Source organism: Netta rufina (genome assembly GCF_964035555.1).
Source record: "Netta rufina genome assembly, chromosome: 1".
Lineage (NCBI taxonomy): Eukaryota > Metazoa > Chordata > Aves > Anseriformes > Anatidae > Netta > Netta rufina.
Genome location: NC_140123.1, coordinates 43,387,482 through 43,408,038, shown reverse-complemented (window position 1 = coordinate 43,408,038; position 20,557 = coordinate 43,387,482). Strand labels below are relative to the sequence as shown.

The following is a 20,557-nucleotide window of genomic DNA, read 5'->3' as shown; positions in this document are numbered from 1 at the left end:
AGTAAACAGCTGAAAAACAAAGTCCAGCGCACATTTCACAGGGATGACACGTGGCAGAATCAATGCATTAGATTTGCAAGGACAGACGGCCGTATTTTTCACATAGATTTCAAAGTCACTTCATCGGAAGCCAAAGCTTCCCAGTACTTCTGAAAATGAGGCCTCAGAATTGTGGAGTTGCTAGTTGAGCAGACCTTTTCAAATGGATGGTTACCTCTTCGTTTTCACTCCAAAACAGCCTAAAGAAGTCACGAATAAGAGGTCTTTGACCTGAATGCGTGGAATTTGTGGCTGATGTGCATTGCCTGTCACCATCCTTGCGCTTTGTCAGCCTTACTGGCAGTCTTAGAGCTAGGAGGCCAACTCCTGTCCCACACCCTGACTGCGTGTACTGGGGTGGAGCAGGGCTGTGGGATGGTGGCACTGCCAGAGCACCTTGTGCGCTGCTTGTGCTTAGTAAAGACAAGGACGAACAGAAACCCTGCCACAGGCTTGGAGTACACGAGGCGGGGAGACCACAGTGATGCAGCATGTGGAAGGAAAGAGGCAATTCAGTGCTTGGTAAATTGTGCAAACCTGAAAAGAATGAATAAGCAAAGCCAATTATTTGTCATTGCTAAAGAAGTAGGTTTTTCATGAGGAGGGCCATTGTATGTGATTTAATAATGCAAACAGTTGTGGCTATGATTAGTTAGATAGCTGCAATTCAGCAGTTTCGAAATGCTTATCCATGTTTTCTCCATTACCATAGCACAGTAACCTAATAAGACTTCCAGCATTCATGTGTGACGTGAAGCTAAGTTGCATTGTAGGAGTGTGTGTGTGTCTGTGTGTATTTAAGCAAAAGCAATAACGAGATGACATGTAGAACTGGAAACAATTACAGGTCACGCTGTCTTCCTGACAGAGACCCCACAAAGGTTTTGAATACTTCACATTTAACGTGCAAGAACTTGATGACTAAATCAGTTCTTCTTCAGGTTAGATAACCACATTGAGCAAGTTCAAGATAAAGAAAAACTGGTCTACTTGTCCCATTTATGGACATCGGACAGAGAAATAGCTGCTAGAAAACTCAAAGGAGGTTCTTCCAGTATGCAAAAAGGAGCTGCAGCCCAAAGCTTGTTGGCTCAACAAGCCAAATAAAATCTGTTTCATGAAATGGAAATTTTTGAAGGAATCCAAATAATGTCAAGGGACATTCAACAGCAATAAAAAAGAATACAGTTTACAAGATGCCTAAGAGATGGAGCAAATGGTCTACAGTAGTTAGCACACTCTAAGGCTACAGTATTTAATTACATTTAATGAGGTCAATGTTTATAGTGATTTTGCAACCTTTTATGATTCATATGACTGTTTAGAATTTAATTTTATTTCTAAGACAGTATTCATGTTAATAAAAATATAAATGCGTAAACTTTAGTCAGTACAATAATAGCACAGTATATGAATACTTACTAATGTTACATCTTTAAGGGAGATTCTTGTCTTATTTTCAGTGTAAAAGTTTGCTTAATTTTTTGAAACCTATTAGCCATGTTATCATATATACAGCACTAACAAAATACTGGGTTGTGATTTAAAACAGGCAGGTGATGCTCCACTGCTATTTGAAAGATGACCCTATTTTAAATGATATAAAAATAACAGCAGATTGTTTATAATAACTCTGACAGCAGATTTAGATTCTTGACTTCACACCATTTACATTATTAAGAGAGACATATGTAAGTAGCATTTGCTGCCAGATATATACACATATTCCGGCAAGAGGTTTGGGATACACAGTCAACTATTTAAGTTTTGGACATCTGAAGCTTTTTTTTTTTTTCTCAAGGTTTTAAAAAAGTTAGACTACTGGATTTGTGTATTTTCTTAAATCTGAAGAAACATCCCCAAAGTTTAGTATTTAATTATCTATATACATTTTATTTTATATATTCACATGGAATCATAGCTAAAATAATGATGTATTGTATTCATACATATTCAAACTTTCTAATGATCTTCTCCAGCCACAGGAAATAATTATGGTAATGACTGAGTTCACTAATAATATTTGCGTTTTAATGTGTTATTGCCCAGATCTCACATAGTGTTTCTGGGAAAGCATTTATAAATGCCAATAAAGAAGATTCACACTAGGTAACTGCTAGAAAGTTTACCTCTACAAACGTTTGATACTGATATATAATGGGCCCTGAAGACTAATTAAACCAGCTGGGACTTGGTACACTTAAGTATCAGCTTAGATATGAAAGACACTTCAAACATTAAGTAAAATCATTCGTTAACAGGAAATACAAAGCTCTATAATATATATGTGTCATAATCATCCAGTTTTATAAAATGTTTATAAACTTACTGATCTCCTAACCTGAGTTTCACTGTGGAACTGAGATCTTTTGTTACATTTTTATTTATATATACAATAATATTGGAGAAATTAATAAACACCTAAGAAAATACATCAATTAAACACCGCTTTTCAATTATCTCACCGATACTGAATTACTCCATTTTTTCTTTTCAGGATTGAAGTGGATTAAGGGACGAATGGATGACTGAATATTCATATGAAGAGGAAAGCCATAAAAGTTGGTTGACGTTTTTACAACCATATGCATTATACCTATTATTGCTATTATAAAAAATTTACATTGTATTACAAAACATTATAGATGAAATAACCAGTCTGAGTTCCACGTGCCATACTGTCTCTCAGGCAGGGGAATACTTTAGCTTGACACAACTGTAACTTTACACAACAGCTTCTGACTTTAAAAAAACAAAGGCAAAATAAAATAAAAAATTACAGACCTGAACGTTCAAAGGAAAACCTATTAGTACATTAAAGAAATAGGTAATGCCCTGGATGTCAAGTGTCTGAATGGGCTGACACACAGTGGGACGCATTTATTCTGTGCAAGGATGAAAGGAGAATGAGATGGGCATTGTCTTTACAGCTACCAGCTATGAAGGTTAATATGTTGTTGAATAGCACTCAGATGAAATGTTGACAAATGCGGCTTAATAAGTCAAATAGGATATGATACCTTAATGTTTAGGTATCTTGGTGCTTTGTTTTCTTATCATGCAGAGATATGTGTCTTACAGTGTGTGTTTTCTGTGCTAGGTAGTGAGGAAAATGTGTTAGTGGACCTTTGTGCTTTGCTGACTTTATTGTTGTTTTATAAGACGATAAAATTCAGTAGGCCTTGACATCTGTCGATCAGACTTGTTGTTGACTGTGAACTGTACACTTTGGCCAGGATGCTACTTTAACCAGTGCCTGCCAAGGATGTTTAAATGAAGCAGTGCTTGTGGGATTGCACCAGATCGAATGAATTGCAGTGGCAGCACGGTGGGATGCAGAGCAGCAACCCAATTAAGCAAGGAATTCTGGAAACTGTGTTGATCAAGGAAGGATAGGTTACAGTGGAAAACCTCTTTCCCAGAAAGCTTTCTTCATCCTCTGAATCTTGGTTGGGGTAGGAACAATCAAAAAAGCAGCAACTAAAGTTTTTCCAAAAGTGCAGTGTGTGTCAGTTGAATACCATAAATTTAACTCCATTCCTCTATTTATCTGAGCAAAATACTTTAGCAGGGCTAAGATTCTCATTTATCTCAATGGAAGTTTGGTTATATCAATGTTTGAGTGGCTCAGAGGTTTTACATTTTATCAACAACTGCCACAGTAAGGACGAGTTTAATTCTTGGGTTAGCCTTTTAAATGTTTGCAACAGGTAGAAGATGCGCTGCTTCTACCTACTTAAGGATTCACAGGCAGCACAAGGCTTGAGGGAAGCATCTTTGTCCTTGAATCCGGTCTCCCGAAATAACAGCCATTGAAACTTTTAGTTTAGAGACATCTATAGAACATCTGCTTTATATACGACAGGTTCCTAAAAGCCTCCAACCTTCAGAAGGCAAATCTGAACTTTAATAGAGATGGTAAAATGTATTAGTAGCTCAGTAGTAATGTCCACAATTCTTTTCCCGGATCAGGGACCCATATTCCCAGATACGAACCAGCAGTTGTTGCCTGCTAAAGCCAGCATGCAGAGTATTAAGGAATTTCTCTTTGATTTTATCGCTGACAAGCCCACAACTGCTGTCCATACCAACATGACAGCTTGGGATGGGCTCATATCACAAGGGAGCAAACACTTCCCCACTCAGACCTCTTAGCTATAAATAGCAGTGTGAAAAACTAATACCACTGAAACTTTGCTCACATCTTCCAGAATGACAGTGACAAAATTCTGTATATATGAACTGGTGTGTGCATGTGTGTGTGTGTGATGACAATGCTTTACTGGCAGAAAGTTTATGAGAGAGCACAAAGACCTACTTACCCAGAAATAATTTGCAGATGATACCAGCATGTTGCAGTGGGCTCCTCATACTGTCCAGAAAACAGCATAGAGAAACACTACCATAGCATAGTCGTGTTTGTGTTGAATTTTTTGAGGAGAAACTTTGTCGGACTAGAGGGCCATGCGAGGTGTTTGGCTTGGGAAGTGTCACCAGGAAAGAAAACCTCAAGGTTTGTCAGATCCATGAAACAGGCTCTTGTAACCAGAATGTGCACAGATGAGAGAGGGCTTTCAGATCAGACAAATTTAAAAGACTCCTAGACTTCATATGGCCTTTTCCCAAGTTCCTTGGAAAAGACTGTAGTTGTGTGAGAAATGTAGTGCTCCTATCTCTGTATCTCTCATCTTTTTTCTGCTTTTGTTTTTTTGGCTCAGTGCAGAATGATGGCAGAAAGAAGGAAAAACAGAATAGGATGACCTCTCTTTTCAAGCCATAGTTCTACTTTCATGTCCCTCCGATGACATCCCTTAGTAATCATGGGGAAGCTGTGCAGATAAGGGAGGAGATACTGAATTATTTCATTATGTGTTTTCTGTTTGGCAGTCTTTGCAAATGTAGAGCTCTGAATGCAGCTGTTAATCTTTTAGATTAGGAAAGTACCACATCTAAATCATATAGCTGAACAATTTCAGGAATTCAAAGTCTGAGACTAAAAAATCCTTTTCTGGGAAGACTGATTTCAGAAAACTTAAGCAACAGAGGTAGAAGGGGATTCTCCATGGTCACTTTTAAGATCAGTTGATAAAGTTCTGGCTCCAGTAGGAAAGAGATTGGATTTCACCCAGCACCCTGCCTCAGTTTTTCACTTTACAGTGGAGCTAAGAATATGCTGTTTAAATAACCAAGTTTTGAAAGCCAAATTTTTTCCATTAATAACAGGAGTATGTTTGTATATTGCTGGTAGTGTAAAGAGGTCTTGGAACTGCATCATCTGTAAGCTATATCAATATACTTAATCTCTTTGTTGGTCTGCCTCAAACCATATTGTAATGCACGTAAAAGCGGTCTTATATAAATAACTGACATCTACCCATACATGCAACTATTGGAGGAAATATAAACATAAAATTTTCTGTTTCGTAAAGTGAAGTCAGATGAATCTTTCCCAGAAGAATAAGAAATATGATAAATAAATACATGTATATTGGATGCATGCAGTTTACAATGATTCTGTGCTGTCTGTAACAGTGACTGAATCCGGAGATTCATTGCTTCCTTGAATATGACATTTAAGGTTTACATTTTTCAGTCTACAGTGATTGCATGCAAATTCATGAAGATGAGAGCCCAGCGTAGAAGCTGATAAGGAAATTGGTAACTGACAGAGGAACTATAGCTCAAAAAAAAATGCCTGGGCAACATAAAGATTAAGGCCTTAGGCCAAAAAGGAGTAGGCAGGATTGAAATGAGGTTGGAAAGCTAAATTTAAGGACAGGGAAGAAGAAATTGCACAGATTAAGTATAACACAGACCTGCCTTTGCAATGAGTGGTCTTGGGTGCAGTCTCCCACTCACACTAGTTTCATGGGCAGCCTGCAGAAATACTGCTGGGCAGTTCCTTTGATCAGGCTGAATGATGTTCTAAATTATATAATGTCGTGATCAGAAAATGCTCTACAATGCATAGAATTGTCTTGATTTCAGTGGCATTAAGAGCCAACTGCTTATTTTCTTGAAGAGCTCTATGTGATAAGCCTGAGAAGCACTGCTTTGTCAAGAACATAACCCGTGTGTCATCTCTTTAAAAAAAATAAAATAAAATAACAGGAGCAAACTTTGCTTCAGCCATTTAAAGAGAGGTATTCAACACAAGGAAATACCTTTTTTAAATCTCCAGAGCTCAACCCATCTCAACAATCTCCCTACCTCTGATTTACCCTTGCCTCACCCGCCCTGACTCCTGTGCAGAGCGGGACCACGTTGCAGAAACCCAGCTGACCCGGTGAGGGCAGGGCTTGCCGTTCGGGGCAACGCCAACAGGCCGGAGAAATGGGCTGGCAGGAGCCTCGTCAAGGTCAGCAAAAGAAAACGTAAAGTCCTGCACGTGGGGAGGAACAGCCGCAGGCACCCGTGCAGACTGGGCAAAGTCCCCGAGCCATCTGATCCAGCTTTGAAGCTGCCCTTGTTTTGGATGGAGTTTGGACTTGGATTCCCAGCCTGCGTTTTTCTGTGATTTTAGAGTCTGGTCACGATAAAGGCGTTTTTTTTTTTTTTTTTTTTCTTATTGTGTATATTTGAGGGTGTTTCAAGAAGGTTTTATGCTTTTGCCTGCATAGAGTATCCTGCAGTCAGAGTACTGGTAGCGTGTGGCGATGTGTTTGTTTTCTGTCTGCAGTCTCTTCCCAATCTATTGCAAACAAACACACTTTTCCTAGAAAGGAAGTGACTGCTCTTAAGTGGTCTTTCACATCTAACATCATTCAGAGAATTCTTGGAGTATAATTACAAACAGAAGCATGAACAGGATAAAATATATTAATCTCAAGAGAGTTATCTTGCACTGACCATCAATCTATCCTTTCTGTCATGTTCTTTTCACTTTAGATTACTCTAAGGCAAAGAGACTGGAGTTTGATGTTTTGTCTCGATTCATTATGATTATAAATATCTTGGATAAAGCCGCATAACAAATGACCACTTAAAAATGACTGATGGCCAAATTCAGCAAGGCACAAAGACTGTAAAGTTCTTTTGATTTCGTCTGTCGTGTGGCACTTGTCAGGCTTTGTCCCTGAACAGTTAATCGGTGGTAGATATTTAATTGAGCAACAGATAGCTTGCAGTTTGTCGTCTGGGGTCCAGTCCTGTTCAGAGCACAGATCTGCTTTTACTTCCAAACACTTAAAGATGTAAAATGCAGAGATGTCTTTTCTTTTTTCTGTTCCTCTCAAAGGCCGTCTGCTGCATACTGGGCTGCCTCTTGGTGCTCTCTTCAGCCCTGTGCCAGCCGGGCTCAGATGTGAGCAGGATGAGGCACATTTGGGACTGATCCTGGTTGCTGAAAAACTGCTGGTGGCATTTCCAAGCAGAGAGAGTTAGAAAGGGCATTGAAGAAATCTGTGGTGAACCTCTTCAGCCTTACGCACTTGCATTAGTTTGGACTGATTCTTTTTCCCCTTGCCATTGTAAAATTAATGAATGAATTTCTGGGAGGACCTCAGCAGTGCTATTAGGCTTTCCTTACTAACAGCATAAAATTTGTGCTGCCCTGATCCCCCTCCCCCCATTTCTGCTGTGCAGTTGGTTTTTGAGCCTAAATGATTTCTTGTTTATGGGTCTTGGGTCTTGGCTCCATTCCATTCATTTCCCCACTGTTTCGGTGTGTTTACACAGTGCTCTTCAGCAGCTGGCTTAGGGCAGGTATCCAAAGCACACCCACATATATACACATCAAACCAGTTCATAAGAGTTGGGTACTAATCGTATTTGGTGTTTGGCTTGTGACCTGACCTTGTTTAAACCCGGTCGGATTGCAATTCAGAGGTTTTTGTGCTTTTATTTTATTCCTGTCAATGTGGACTGGGGGCAGATGTCCATTGAAGATCATAACCATTGTTTTTAAGACTCATATTGAAAAACAAAATATATATTTGCAGAAGTGTTATTTCAGAAGAATAAAAGGTAGCGGTTAAAGGTAGCTGTGTTTTTTCTGTACCCTCAAACTTCAGGAAGGCAATGGAGGTAGGCACAGAGGTGGGTCAGACCTTCCCTGTCAAAGCCTTGTCTACTGCAAGAGCCTCAAGCTTTGGTTTAGAATCAATAAATAATGAGGTCCTTTATATATAATAAATAGGTTTGTATTTTCAAGTAGTCAGTGCAGAGCTGTCCAGAAGGCTGCTAAGAACTGGGAGAAACATCTCCAGCTCAGCAGCTGCTCAGCGGTGGCGTGTGGGGCTTGTGGCCTGGTGGCTGCACGGGTTTCTGCTCTGCTTGGAACAGCTGTGGGCTGATTCAGCTGCGTTGAATTCAAATTCTGTTTATTGAACTTTTTTTTTTTTTTTTAAACACGAGGAATGGAGAATTGCGTTAAAAAGCATGGCAGTGGTGTTCACGTAAGATGGCATGTGGGGGAGGTTGAAACTCCACATTGTAGTGCAGCTTCCAGGAGAGTAAATACTCTAGAATTGTCAAGATGTGAGCAAAATACGGAATATTTCTAATATGAAAGTTAATTTTGCTAAATGCCAGGGTAAAGTAAAGGTAGATCTTGCTGTTGTTGCCTAGATCACTACTCCACAAAGTACTAGCTGACGATAATGAGTCTGTAAATCATGGATGTAAGTGAAAGCTTGTGGTTAAAGGTCTGATGGAGCACCTATTGACAGGCTCATTCCGGTAGAGTGCCTGTTAAACTACTTGTGAAAGTTAATAGGTATCTCCTTACATTTTTAGTTAGTAAATGTGTTGACATCTATCATTTATATTACTTGTAGCTGTGGCTTGTAAGGCTTGGTTTATAATTACTTAACTTTTTTTTGATTAACTTAAGTCATATTGAGCTCATGTTTTTCCGGTTATTAATGTTTTCCTATAACCATTGTTTTACATTTTGAGATTTCTTTTTGAAGTTCATTTGGGAGTAAAAACCTAAAAAATAAAAAATAATCTTGTAAGGTCTGGCCAGAGCTGAGAACAGACTTAGAAAAAACTGACGTATATAGAACATAGAATGACAAATCGCTTTATAAGACAGACAACTTTGATTGCAGTTTCTGGGACTTCAGATTACATGGCTATGTTAATGTTCCCATACTGGGAGGGGGAGAGGTGATATGCTACAGAGTCCCTGCCTTTCAGGAGAAACAGAAACAGGAGCTGTTACCTCTTACGTTTTCTGAAACATATCTTGAAGACTGTAAAATAAAATGATGGAAGCAGCATGAAGATAGAGTTAAGAAAATTTGACGTAAGTCAGTTCTGGCTGCCTCTGTATTTAGTACCTAAGGGATTGTCCAGCATAAACATGGGATGTATGGTATCCACCTCTCTGAATGCATCCAGCTTGGGGGGAAAACCATGCCCCCAGTATGAGTGTTGCCAAATTCCCATGTGTGCACCAGCTGGGGCCAGTTGTGGTGTTCCTGGTGCTCCCTGTTTTCAGGTCAAAGCATTGGAAATGATCAGAGACCTAGCAGTGGGGTGTTTTCATGGTATGAAAGCAGAGGGTGTCTGCTGCGAGTTGCAGGCTCTGTGCCTCGTGGTTTGAAGGGGCAGACTTGGAGTGTGTGGTAGGACCCCTTGAATCAGTGCAGATTCGTCCCTGCTGTTACCAGATATATCTGGAATGACCAATCCCCCAAACCACTGGACAGTTTAGGTTTTGGAGGCAGCTAGTCCAGACCAGAGCTGGAAAGTGAGCCAAGTGTATTACTGTTGTAGCTTAGATCTGGAAATGTGTCCCTGAATCTCTGTGTTTTGTTTTGTCTGGTAGCATGGCCTTGGGCTGTGCAAGCTAGATCGCCTTTGGAAGGAACTGAACTGTGAGATGTGCTCCAAAAGCTTAGCTACCATGCTCTGATTTCTCATGGGCTACTCCACTGCAAATCCCCCGAAAGACACAGACTGTGGATATCTTCAGCCAAACTGCCTCACTGAGAAGATCCCCTCCTGTTTCACAACGCTCCTGGCTAATAGGCCAGTGGTTCTCCTGGGTGGCAATTGGTACTGGTACCCACTGAGGTGACACTCTGTCCTTCTTTATTTCGTGGTAGCTTCAAACCAGCTACTTTAGTTCTTTCACCTTTTATTCCTGATGAAAATTACTCATTATCGATAGGACAGAGTCCATGGGGAGCTAGATTGCAAAGGCCTGGATCCATTATGTTAACTTCAGTGATTTTGCTGCAGGTTCCTGTCATTCACTAGCTGACAGCAGCAGGCATCTCCAGAGGGCAGTTCTTCCCACCGAATTTCTGTATTCTCCCTGTAAGAAAAGGTATCCCCTCTGCCTGCAAGCTGTGCCAGTCCAGGCATTGTGAGCACATGAGGCTCTGCTTTGCTGGACTCGTTCTCCAGTCCATGGGTTTTCAAAGCATCCCTGAGCATCCCTGCTCGTGCAGTCTGACTTCGCTGCTGAGGCGTGTTCTCATGGGAAATGAAAGAGCAGTCACTTAGCTCATTTCACCTTTTATTCCTAGAGCACTTAAAGAACAATTATACTAATTCTAATAATGACTAAATTTATAGTACTCCAGGGAGAGAAGCACAAGGCATTTAATTTCAGAGCTGTTTGACAAGACCATTTTGATGTGTGTATTTTCAGGTGTATGACACAAGTTTCCAAATGGGGGAAAAATTTTTTAAATTCATACTCTCATTTTTTTTTGTTTTGTTTTGTTTCCAAGAAATTGAATACTGTTCAGTTGTGTTGGGCATTGTCCATCAGGTAAAACAAATTTAAACCAGAGATTTACAGGACTATTCTCCTGCTTGTTTTTTAATTATCTGTTTCCAGTCATTAGTTATCAGGATTTAAGTGTTTGCATGGAAAATAAGGATACTACTGCTGTGGAAATGTTTAATTCTCAGTATCATGAAGCAGCACAGCTACCTGCACTTTAGAATTAATCTGTACTTCTCAATGAGGGGGGAAAAAATATGGTTCTTGATCTGCACAGCAGTACTGATTAAGATACATTGAAGCAGAAACTGAAATACTACATACACTTTACTGTTTTCCTTTTCCTGCCTATCTGACAATAAACATTTAGTGCTAGAAATAAATGCATATTTTTGGCATGCCATAGGGAGAATAATACCAAACAATGGCAATTTGTCACTTGTCACATGAAGGCAGAGTAACGTGTTAGAATTCAATAGCTACCACGTAAGGAGAAGGCAGTTATTTTAATACTGCTATCCTCTGCTAACAGACCTGAATGATGATTGTACTGGATACGGTATTTCATATACCCAAGGACATGTGTCTGAAAGAGAAAAGAAGCTCCTAGTATTAATCTAAATCTTGACCTGCTCATATGGTTCCCACACGGCACTTTGGGTGTACTCTTGGTGATGCATGAAATCTGTCTTGTTCATGGGTGTAGCAATGAGTCATGAAGAGGCAAGTCTTCTGCTTTGAGTCTGTCACCTTCTTTTGAACTTTGCCATTTACCTAGGGTTTTGTTGTTGTTTCAGTTCAATTCAATAGCATTCTGCTACAGCTGTGGTTGCTACAGTCAGCTGTGATGGCCATGTGTGCGTAATTCAGCCGAAAACAAAAGCCCTAGCTTTTGAACATAGGTGAGCAGGTATTGACTCTCTGCCTAAATTCCCAAGTACTATAAGAATGTTTCAGTATTATCACAAAAGAAACAAAATAAAAATCCAACACCACCAACAAAAACACCAGAAGATGTTGTTCTAGAAATAGTGAGATTCAAAACAATTTCAGGTTTTTGTTTTTTTTTTTTTTTCTTTATGTTCCTGTCTTCTAGAGAAGATGATGTTTAAGTTGTGTTTAAAACTACATGTGCTTGGGCTTGGCAGTTATTCTTTGAAGAGAGATGACAGCGAGACTCTATCTTGCAAATTAAGAAATAAAGAGTTTCTGTTGGTCTTAGGAAAATTAAAATTAACTTAGATATGTAGGTAGTCTTAGTAAGTGCAGTGTAACTGAGATGCTGAGATGGTGTTTGCTGAACTACTCTTTGGAGATTTACATAATGGATGAGATACAGGAGCTCCAGGCTGCATGACAGAGGAGTTTATTTTATCACAGAATGTAAAACAAGTGAATTGCCTTAATAATCTCTGCAGAAAGCAAGGGTAAGTTTTTTGTTGTTGTTGTTGTTGTTTTTGTGTTTTTTTTTAAATCCAGAAAGAGAGTCAGAGATTCAATAATACTGGCTATTCACGTACAAGGAGGCAAACCTTTCTTTTGAATAATCTGGGTCCTTTTAACTATCATACTGTTTTATTCAGTTCTTGTAAAGCTCTTCAAGAATGACAAGCAATGTGCCTCTCTGTGAAAATACATCTTTTACACAATAAAAATACATAAGAGGCTGTGTAATTTTCTTAACTGCTACATATTTAAATATATGAAAAGCATTTATAAACTAAGCTCACCTACTATTTATTTCTATAGTGGTAATAACAGTAATCTCAATAGTTTTAGAACCTTCATAATTTCAAAGTGTTGGAAAAAAAAAGAAAGTTTTAATATTAACATGAAGAGGTTTCAAGCTTTAATTTATTCAGACCAGTTCACCCACTTTGGTTGGTGTGGTTGACCTCATTGATGATGCCTTTTCAGCATGGAAAATGGATAAAGAAATACTGAAAAAGTAGATTAGTTAAATGTAGATGGTTATAATACCACCCGACTGCTATTGTGTGCTTCTCAACCGTGAATTTAGCTTCAAGCAAGGGTTTGCCTATTTTTTTACTCTGAACATATATGTGCCATTACTCTTTGATCTGTAGCAACAGTTTATTATGATCAAGGCTATTTACCACGTTTGCCTGAAGGAAGAGATTTACTGTTAGACATAGCAGGTTTCCAAAACAGTGAATGATGTTCTTAGTTTCTGGTTTCTATGAGCTATATGCAATTTAAGAATCTCTTTTTATTAATCCAGCATCAATTGCTGCTACTTTTAGAAAAGTGTGTGTAAATAACGCATCATAGCGTTGTACAGAAACACACATTTATTTGCCTAATATTACACCAGTTCCTGTCAGCAGGGAGGAAAAAAGAGTAGGGAAAAGAGCAGGGAAAAAAGAGCTTCATGAATGTAGTGTTCTGTGAGCAGAGTTAGTTTCTGGTTTTGTTGATATCAGTAGTGATTGACAGGCTCTAGTTCTCTATTCTGCTCAGTATCCTGTACTCCACTTGTAATTCTAGGATGCAGACTGGGATTAGTTCTGCTGAATTTGCTTCGGATACTGGATAGTGATTATAGTTTATCAGTTGAAGTATGAAGATAGTTTTTACCGCATTTTTTTCTGTCTGGGTTTCTAGTAAACTGGTTATGTTTGTGTAGCCATACATTTTAATCAGTAATGGTTACTGCAAAGGAGGGCACCTGAATGGTAACTCATCTGTACTTTCTGGGGTCCATTCACATAGCAGCCTGGTGGGACCAAGGAATATTTTGCAATTACAAACATAATTGTGTTCATCAGAAAGTGTTTTGAAACACTGAGATTTTTTTCCACTGATGTGGTTCTGAATTCTCCCAGGTGAGGATCTGTAGAGTAAAAAAGTAAAAGATCACATGAGGCATATGTGATTTAAAGTGTTTGTAACTGTTCTCAAAATTATGCTAAAATCTTAAATAAGATAAGAGCAAGGCCAGCAAGGGAAGAGTTCACTTCCTCTTCCAGACCTTCAGTGCTATGTGACTGTGCAGTGCATTGGAAGACACAGGAGAGGCTCCTGAAGAGTCTTGGTGGCTAAAGGAACCCTGTAATTATGACAGGTTCCACTGGCCCTGGTTCTTGGTGCTTTACCTTTCTTTGGCATGTGTATTGCAAGACATGTCTTTCCTTTTTCCAGTTCCTGATAGAGCAGTTCTATGAAGTACTGGTGTGCAAAATAATATGTTAGAGAGAAGTCTCTTTCTTCTATTCCAAATACAGGTAGCGTAAAAGCATTTGTCTACATTTTATCTAGTAAGATAGAGAGAAAAAAAAAGAAAGGCGTTTTTCATGTGTGGTTGAGATAATGTTGCATTTTCTAAGGAACCTAAGTGCTGACTAGCATGGGTATGGTTGCTATTACAACTGGTGTTCATTTAAGTAAAATATCCAAGGCTTTCATTTCAAAAATTTCACAAGTTTAAAAAATTTGAAGGTCTAAAGGAGTAAACATCCACATCTCATTATGTTGTTGTGGCATGGAAGAGTCTGTGTCCCCTACTTCTTCCTGAGGTCGCAGCTCAGGAACACTGGTTGTGCTGAGAATTATGAATCTGTATTTTTCGCCATTGAGGTGTGAAGCTGGACATTGTCTGTCTGAATCAGCTTGGACTGCTTTCTACACTGAGGGATGATCCAAGTATCCAGCCAAGATTTAGTCCTGAGCGGATGCTAGTGACTGACCTCTTTGTAGGCCCTTCAAGATGATTGGCATGTAAAGCACCTAACTAGTATCTGCACTGCAAAACTGCAGTAAAAATTCTCCACTCCAGTAATAAACCTTTGTCTGACTCTAGAGCTGTTGTATGGCAGCTGATGATGCCAAAAATGTAAAAGATTATTTGCTAACCTGCTTTAAAAGGTTTGCTTTGCCTGAGTAGGATTTTACGAGGCTTGATAATTACATATATTCACAGCAGTATTAATAATGGTCTCTTGAATTAATCTGGTAGTTCCTCAGAGTTGGTCAGCAATACAAAGTTTTGTTTTTAGTTTTGGTGTATGCCTATTAATACTTAATTTACTCTTTTAGAATAATAAATATAATCCATTGAACCGGCATGTGTTCTTTCAGGTTGAAAATAAATTTACATCTCTGCTTTTTCTCAGACAAATGACCACTCACAGAATATAGTCATTTAAAAAAAAAAGGTGAGGGGGGAAGGTCTGAATTTATACTTCAGAGACTCTTTTAAACTCAAGGATAAATGGTGATAGACTTTCACAATTTGCTCTTCATACTGAATAATTTGTTATTGTTCCGGGCACCAAACAGGAGATAAAATTACTGTGCCTTTTTCTATAATTCTTGAAATTCAGAATTTATCAGTGTTTCCAGATAATATAAATTATGCCTCCACATACATGCGTCTGCATACATGTGCAGACAAAAATGTCAAAAGTGTGAGGTAGGCTCCATGATTGCTCTAAGCTAGAGTGTCTCCAGCAGTGACAGAGATTTGGTGCTTTTCATCATAAAACATGATTTGGGTACTTGACATACCTTCTTTAAGCTGCCTTTAATTCATTTTTTTTTTAATTTTTTAACTCTTATGAGGAGCGAGAAAAGCATTTTTCTGTAAAAAAATATAAATAAATAAATAAAATTGTTTATATGTGGACTAGTGAGTTGGCATGAGCTTTCCAACATGAACTGCGTTGTTGAGAATCATCTATATTGATTGAGGGAATTACTGTTCAGATATGTGTCCAGCATCATTCACTGTCCGATAACATTGTTGTTGAAACCACGGCGGCTGTGATTTCAGTGGTTAGAATATTCTAATAATATTTATTGAATATCAGCATGCAGAATGATAATGTAGGCAGCTTGTCACAATATGAATGTTAGTGGTCCAGATCTCTTCAGAAAGATGCAGTACACGTTTCAGTGCATGCAACTCTCTATGCCTGTGCAGAAATCATTCCTTAAAAATATGAGCAGCTTAACCCATCCAGTTCTTGTGGTGCAAAGTAAATCTAATAAAAACATTTTATTCTATGTGAGACATAGCTAGTGTGGACAGGAAATCGTTTTCATCATTTTACACAGTGTAACTAAGCCACGTGTTGGGAATAAATATGTGATTTATACAGACACAATTTCCTATTATGTCCTAATGAGAAATGTTAAATATATTAGTATGACTCAGGGCTTGACACATGCAATAAAGACTATGTATGATGGCAAACAACCAATTATCTCAGTGCATTATTTATTTCTTGAAAGCCTTGACATGGGTAAGGTCACTATACATTTTTAATGGGAATGTGATGCTAGGTTATAAAAAGATAATACAAATAACAATACTTTGTTAGATCTTCCCGCTGTGCAATGTATAATCAGGTGCACTGACTTAAAGAACACTAATGAGGATTTAAAGACACAGCAGGGGCACATTTAACAGTCACACACAATTCTGTCAAATGCATTTACATAGAACACTTCTGAAGCAAGCTAGAGTTGAACAGCCAGTAGAGATGTATTTTTTATTGTATAGCTTGGTGTACTGTATGTTTCAGTGGAAATGACAGTAACTAGCAACATTCTGGTGCTTTGCCAGACATGATTATTTGGCTGTGATACTTACAATATATGAAATCAGCCAGGGATGGTGGCATCATGAACTGTACTGCATCATTTTCAATGATAAAGTAATGGTTGAAGAAAACAAGGGAAGTGGGCTCTGAAGGTATCATTTGAAGTCCATGCTAAGCTGTGTTGACAGTCTCTTTTGCCTCTGCAATGAATCACGGGCAGTGAAATGCTGCAGAAGAATATCGTTGATGTGTTTCAGTCAGTGGCCCACCTGGTTTTTAAAGTCTCTTCTTGATAGTGACCTGTACCAGGTGCTACCAGAAGAATGTAAACTCACTCTTCTGAGGACTGGAATCCCCTTGTATAGAGCTGCAAAAAATCTGGGGCACAAATACATGTGTAGCCAGAGGTTTTATCTGTATTTTTGTTCCTAATACCTCCTGAAAAACAAATTTGTAGAAGAAAAGGCCAATTGTTTTCTAATCCACTGGCAGCTCATAAGGCAAGTGGACCTGCCAGGAGACTGGCTTCTCTTAAGGGGGAAATTCATGACTGAATTCCAGTGCAAAAAGAGCAGTATTGCAGGAGGTGGAAGCAGGGACAGGCTACAAAGGATGAGCACAGAAATACTGTCAGAAATAGCACAGAAATAATGTCAGAAATACTTTCCTGATGCTGTCGCATGTGGCGACAGCATCAGGAAAGCCAAAGCTCAGATGGAGTTCAGCCTTGTAGGGGATATCAAAGGCAACAAGAACTTCTACTACAACATCAGCGGAAAAAAAGCTGGACAAGGAAAACGCGGGTCTGTGGCAAACTGGGGAGGCTGAAAGCAAGCACCATAAGGCTGAAGTACTCCATTGCCTTTTCTGCTTTGACCATCACCAGCACGGCCTTCTCATAGGCCTCTGTGCATAGAGGCAGGGTTCAAGGAGCAGAAGCACCCATTGTGATGAGGGCCAAGCTGGGGATTGCCTGAGAGGACTGAACCCAAACAAGCCCATGGGTGCTGAGGCAGCTGGTCAATGTTCTTGCAGCACCCTTGTCTACCGTGTTTGAAAGGTCAGGGAGACAGAGGGAGATCCCCAATGAGGAGAAGAAGCCAAGCAGTGCTGTCCTCTGCAGAGAAGTCCAAAAGGGTGAACCAAGGACATGGGGCAGTCAGCCTCCCTTTGGTCCACAGAAAAATCATGGAGTCTGGGCATGGTGAAGAAAGGTGGTAACTGGAAATAGCATGGATTCACCCACAGTAATGCGTGACCCAAATGCTTCCTATCTGTGATACGGAGTGACTGGGGAAATGGGTGAGAGGAGAGAAACATAAACCATTCATCTCAACTTCTGGAAGGCTTTTAACAGTGGTTTTAACCAGTAGTCTGGTATCCAAACTATGGGTTAGTACAGCATGAATGGGGGTACCATCAAATGGGTGAAGATGAGTTGAATGCCTGGGCTCAGAGTGTCGTAGTCAGTTGGTTGCACCTCACCTGGAGGGACCTGGAGGGTAGTGATGGAAGAAAAGTGTGGTGGGAGAATGAGATCCAATGGGTGTGCTTTGAAATCACGCAGAATCACAGAATAGATGAGATTGGAAGGGACCTTTGAAGATCATCTAATCCAACCCCACTACCAAGCAGGATCACCTAGAGCACATTGCTCAGGATGGCATCCAGGCGGGTTTTGAATATCTCCAGAGAAGGATACTCCACAACCTCTCTGGGCAGCCTGTTCAAGTGCTCTGTCACCTTCAGTAAAGAAGTGTCCTCTCATGTTCAGACAGAACCTCTGGTGCTTCGGTTTGTGCCCATTGCCTCTTGTCTTGCTGTGGTGGTTTTACTGGGCAGAACTGAAATGAGACCAGCTCCATCCTCTCGATATCCTCCCTTCAGATATTTATACACATTAATGAGGTCTCCCCTCAGTCTCCTCTTTTCGAGGCTAAGCAGGCCCAGCTCTCTCAGCCTGTCCTCATATGACAGGTGCTCCGGTCCTCTCATCATCTTCACAGCCCTCCTCTGGACTCACTCCAGTAGCTCCATCTCCCTCTTGTACTGGAGCCCAGAACTGGATGTAATACTCCAGGTGTGGCCCCACCAGGCCTGAGTAGAGGGGGAAGATCACCTCCCTTGGCCTGCTGGCAACACTCTTGCGAATGCACCCCAGGATACCATTGGCCTTCTGGGCCACAAGGGCACACTGCTGGCTCATGGTCAGCCTGCTGTCCACCAAGACTCCCAGGTCCCTTTCTGCAGAGGCAGAGCTGCACTCCAGCAGGTCACCCCTAGTCTGTACTGGTGCTTGGGGTTATTCCTCCCTAGGTGCAGGACCCTGCAATTGCCCTTGTTGGAATAAGAAAGGTTCGGACACTGTGAGGAAAAGCTTTTAAGCTTTTTTTTTTTTCCATAGCAGGGGCTGTTATTCAGTGGAGTAGCTTGTCTAGAGAGGTTGTGCCATCTCCATCCTTCAAACTTTTTAAAGACCTTATTGGGCATAACGCCAAGCAACTTGGTCAGAACTTCAGGCTGCCCCAGCTTTTAGCATGAGGTTGGGCAGGAGAACTCCTGAGGCCCCTTCCCAGCTGACTTATCTTGGAATCTTGACCAAAATAAAAATAAAAAATAAATAAATAAAAATGTGCTGTAGCATTCTTCACTGATAGGGTGAAGTATTGGAACAGGCTGCCCAGGGAAGTAGTTCAGTCACCATCCCTGGAGATCTTCAAGAAACATGTAGATGTAGAAATTAGTGACGTGGTTTAATGGTGGACTTGGCAATGCTAGGTTAAAGGTTGGACTAGATGATCTTCCAGGCCTTTTCCAACCTGAATGATTCTGTGATTCATTGTTCCCTGAATTGTTCCAAGGTTTCACAATGTTTCATGCTAACTGATGTGTTATACATTCCACGCTTATCTTTCCTCTTGACACATATGTGTTACTTTCTTTTTATAATCTTAAATTTATTTTATATACTTTGTATGATTGGCTGTATATAGTAAATTTTAAGGGTGCTGTAATCTAAGTTCAAAGGATCTGTCATTGTAGAGCTATATATTTGCTACTCTTATATCTCTTTTTCTGTTTTTTCTTTTCTTTTCTTTTCTTTTCTTTTCTTTTCTTTTCTTTTCTTTTCTTTTCTTTTCTTTTCTTTTCTTTTCTTTTCTTTTCTTTTCTTTTCTTTTCTTTTCTTTTCTTTTCTTTTCTTTTCTTTTTTTTTTTCTGTTATTTTCATGGCTATACCCATAGTTACTTAAAATGTTCTTTAATCTGAAAGCAGTTATTTTGTTTATTGGCAGAAATGTTCACGTGCAGTACACTTTTTATCAAATGCATTTGAGGAATTGCAGCTTCACTTAGAATCTGTGGGAAATGCATGCTGTTGACATTTGAAACCTGTTAATTAGAAATTCTTAATAATTAATTAGAATTGCCTTTAAAGTGGACCCTAATTCCCCCATCATTTATTGCTTGTGGAGTTCAATGTGACTGTTTCCTATTCTATACAAACATTTTGGTCATCCTGCCTTGGGTAAGAAAATACATCATGTGAGCAATCGCGTATCCGATTGTGACTATCTAGAAATTGATGTGAGCAGTCTATGCTACTGCAGACTTCTTTTTCACATATTTGGTAGATACTTAAAAATTCCCATTCACAAATTGAGGTCCTTTATAATTCATTCACTAACTGAACAAAAGTCAGTTTGCCCTCTTTTTTTTTTTTTTTTTTTGGAAGTACACTAATGAGTGCTATTTGCCAGCTTTGATATTAATATTTTCCCAGAAATTTGTACTGAAGCCCGTGGGGAATGGGAAGACCTCAAACTGATGTTAAATAGGGCAGAGATCAGGTTGCGACAGGATGTTAAACATTTGCAGTTTGGGAGTTTCATCAGAGCATACACCCTTTCTTTTGAAACATCGGAATAAGCAGTTTGTTTGCTCCAAAGCAAGAAGCATCTAAAACAATTGCCATACTTCCATACCCATGGAAAGTACTGTGCGAAAGGGAAGGTTGATAAACTGATGTTTAACTTCTGGCAAATAGTCTGACTTCTTCTCCTGAACATGCAATCATTCAGCTTAATTTAATTAATACTTTGCTATTTCAGCATATGCTGATTCAAATGGTATTTATACACAGTTTTGCAAATACGAGCAGCAGAACCAGTCTACACTTTCTCAGTGCTTTTGCTCCTGCAGAGTTGCTAGGGCAAAGGCTGTGGTTACAGCTCTTCCTAACAGATGGGATGGGGCCACTGAAAGAATATTT

General features: G+C 39.5%; 1 protein-coding gene across 6 annotated transcripts in view; it reads left to right on the top strand.

The window, feature by feature from the left end:
- Window positions 1–20,557, top strand: part of KLF12 (KLF transcription factor 12) — a 244,415-nt gene that overhangs the window by 64,653 nt on the left and 159,205 nt on the right. For all 6 annotated transcript variants that reach the window (XM_084306475.1, XM_084306478.1, XM_084306477.1 and 3 more), the window contains exon 2: window positions 2,537–2,600. In XM_084306475.1, coding sequence (XP_084162601.1) covers window positions 2,580–2,600 — 21 coding nt within the window. In that variant the 5' untranslated portion in view covers window positions 2,537–2,579. The remainder of the gene's footprint in view (window positions 1–2,536; window positions 2,601–20,557) is intronic.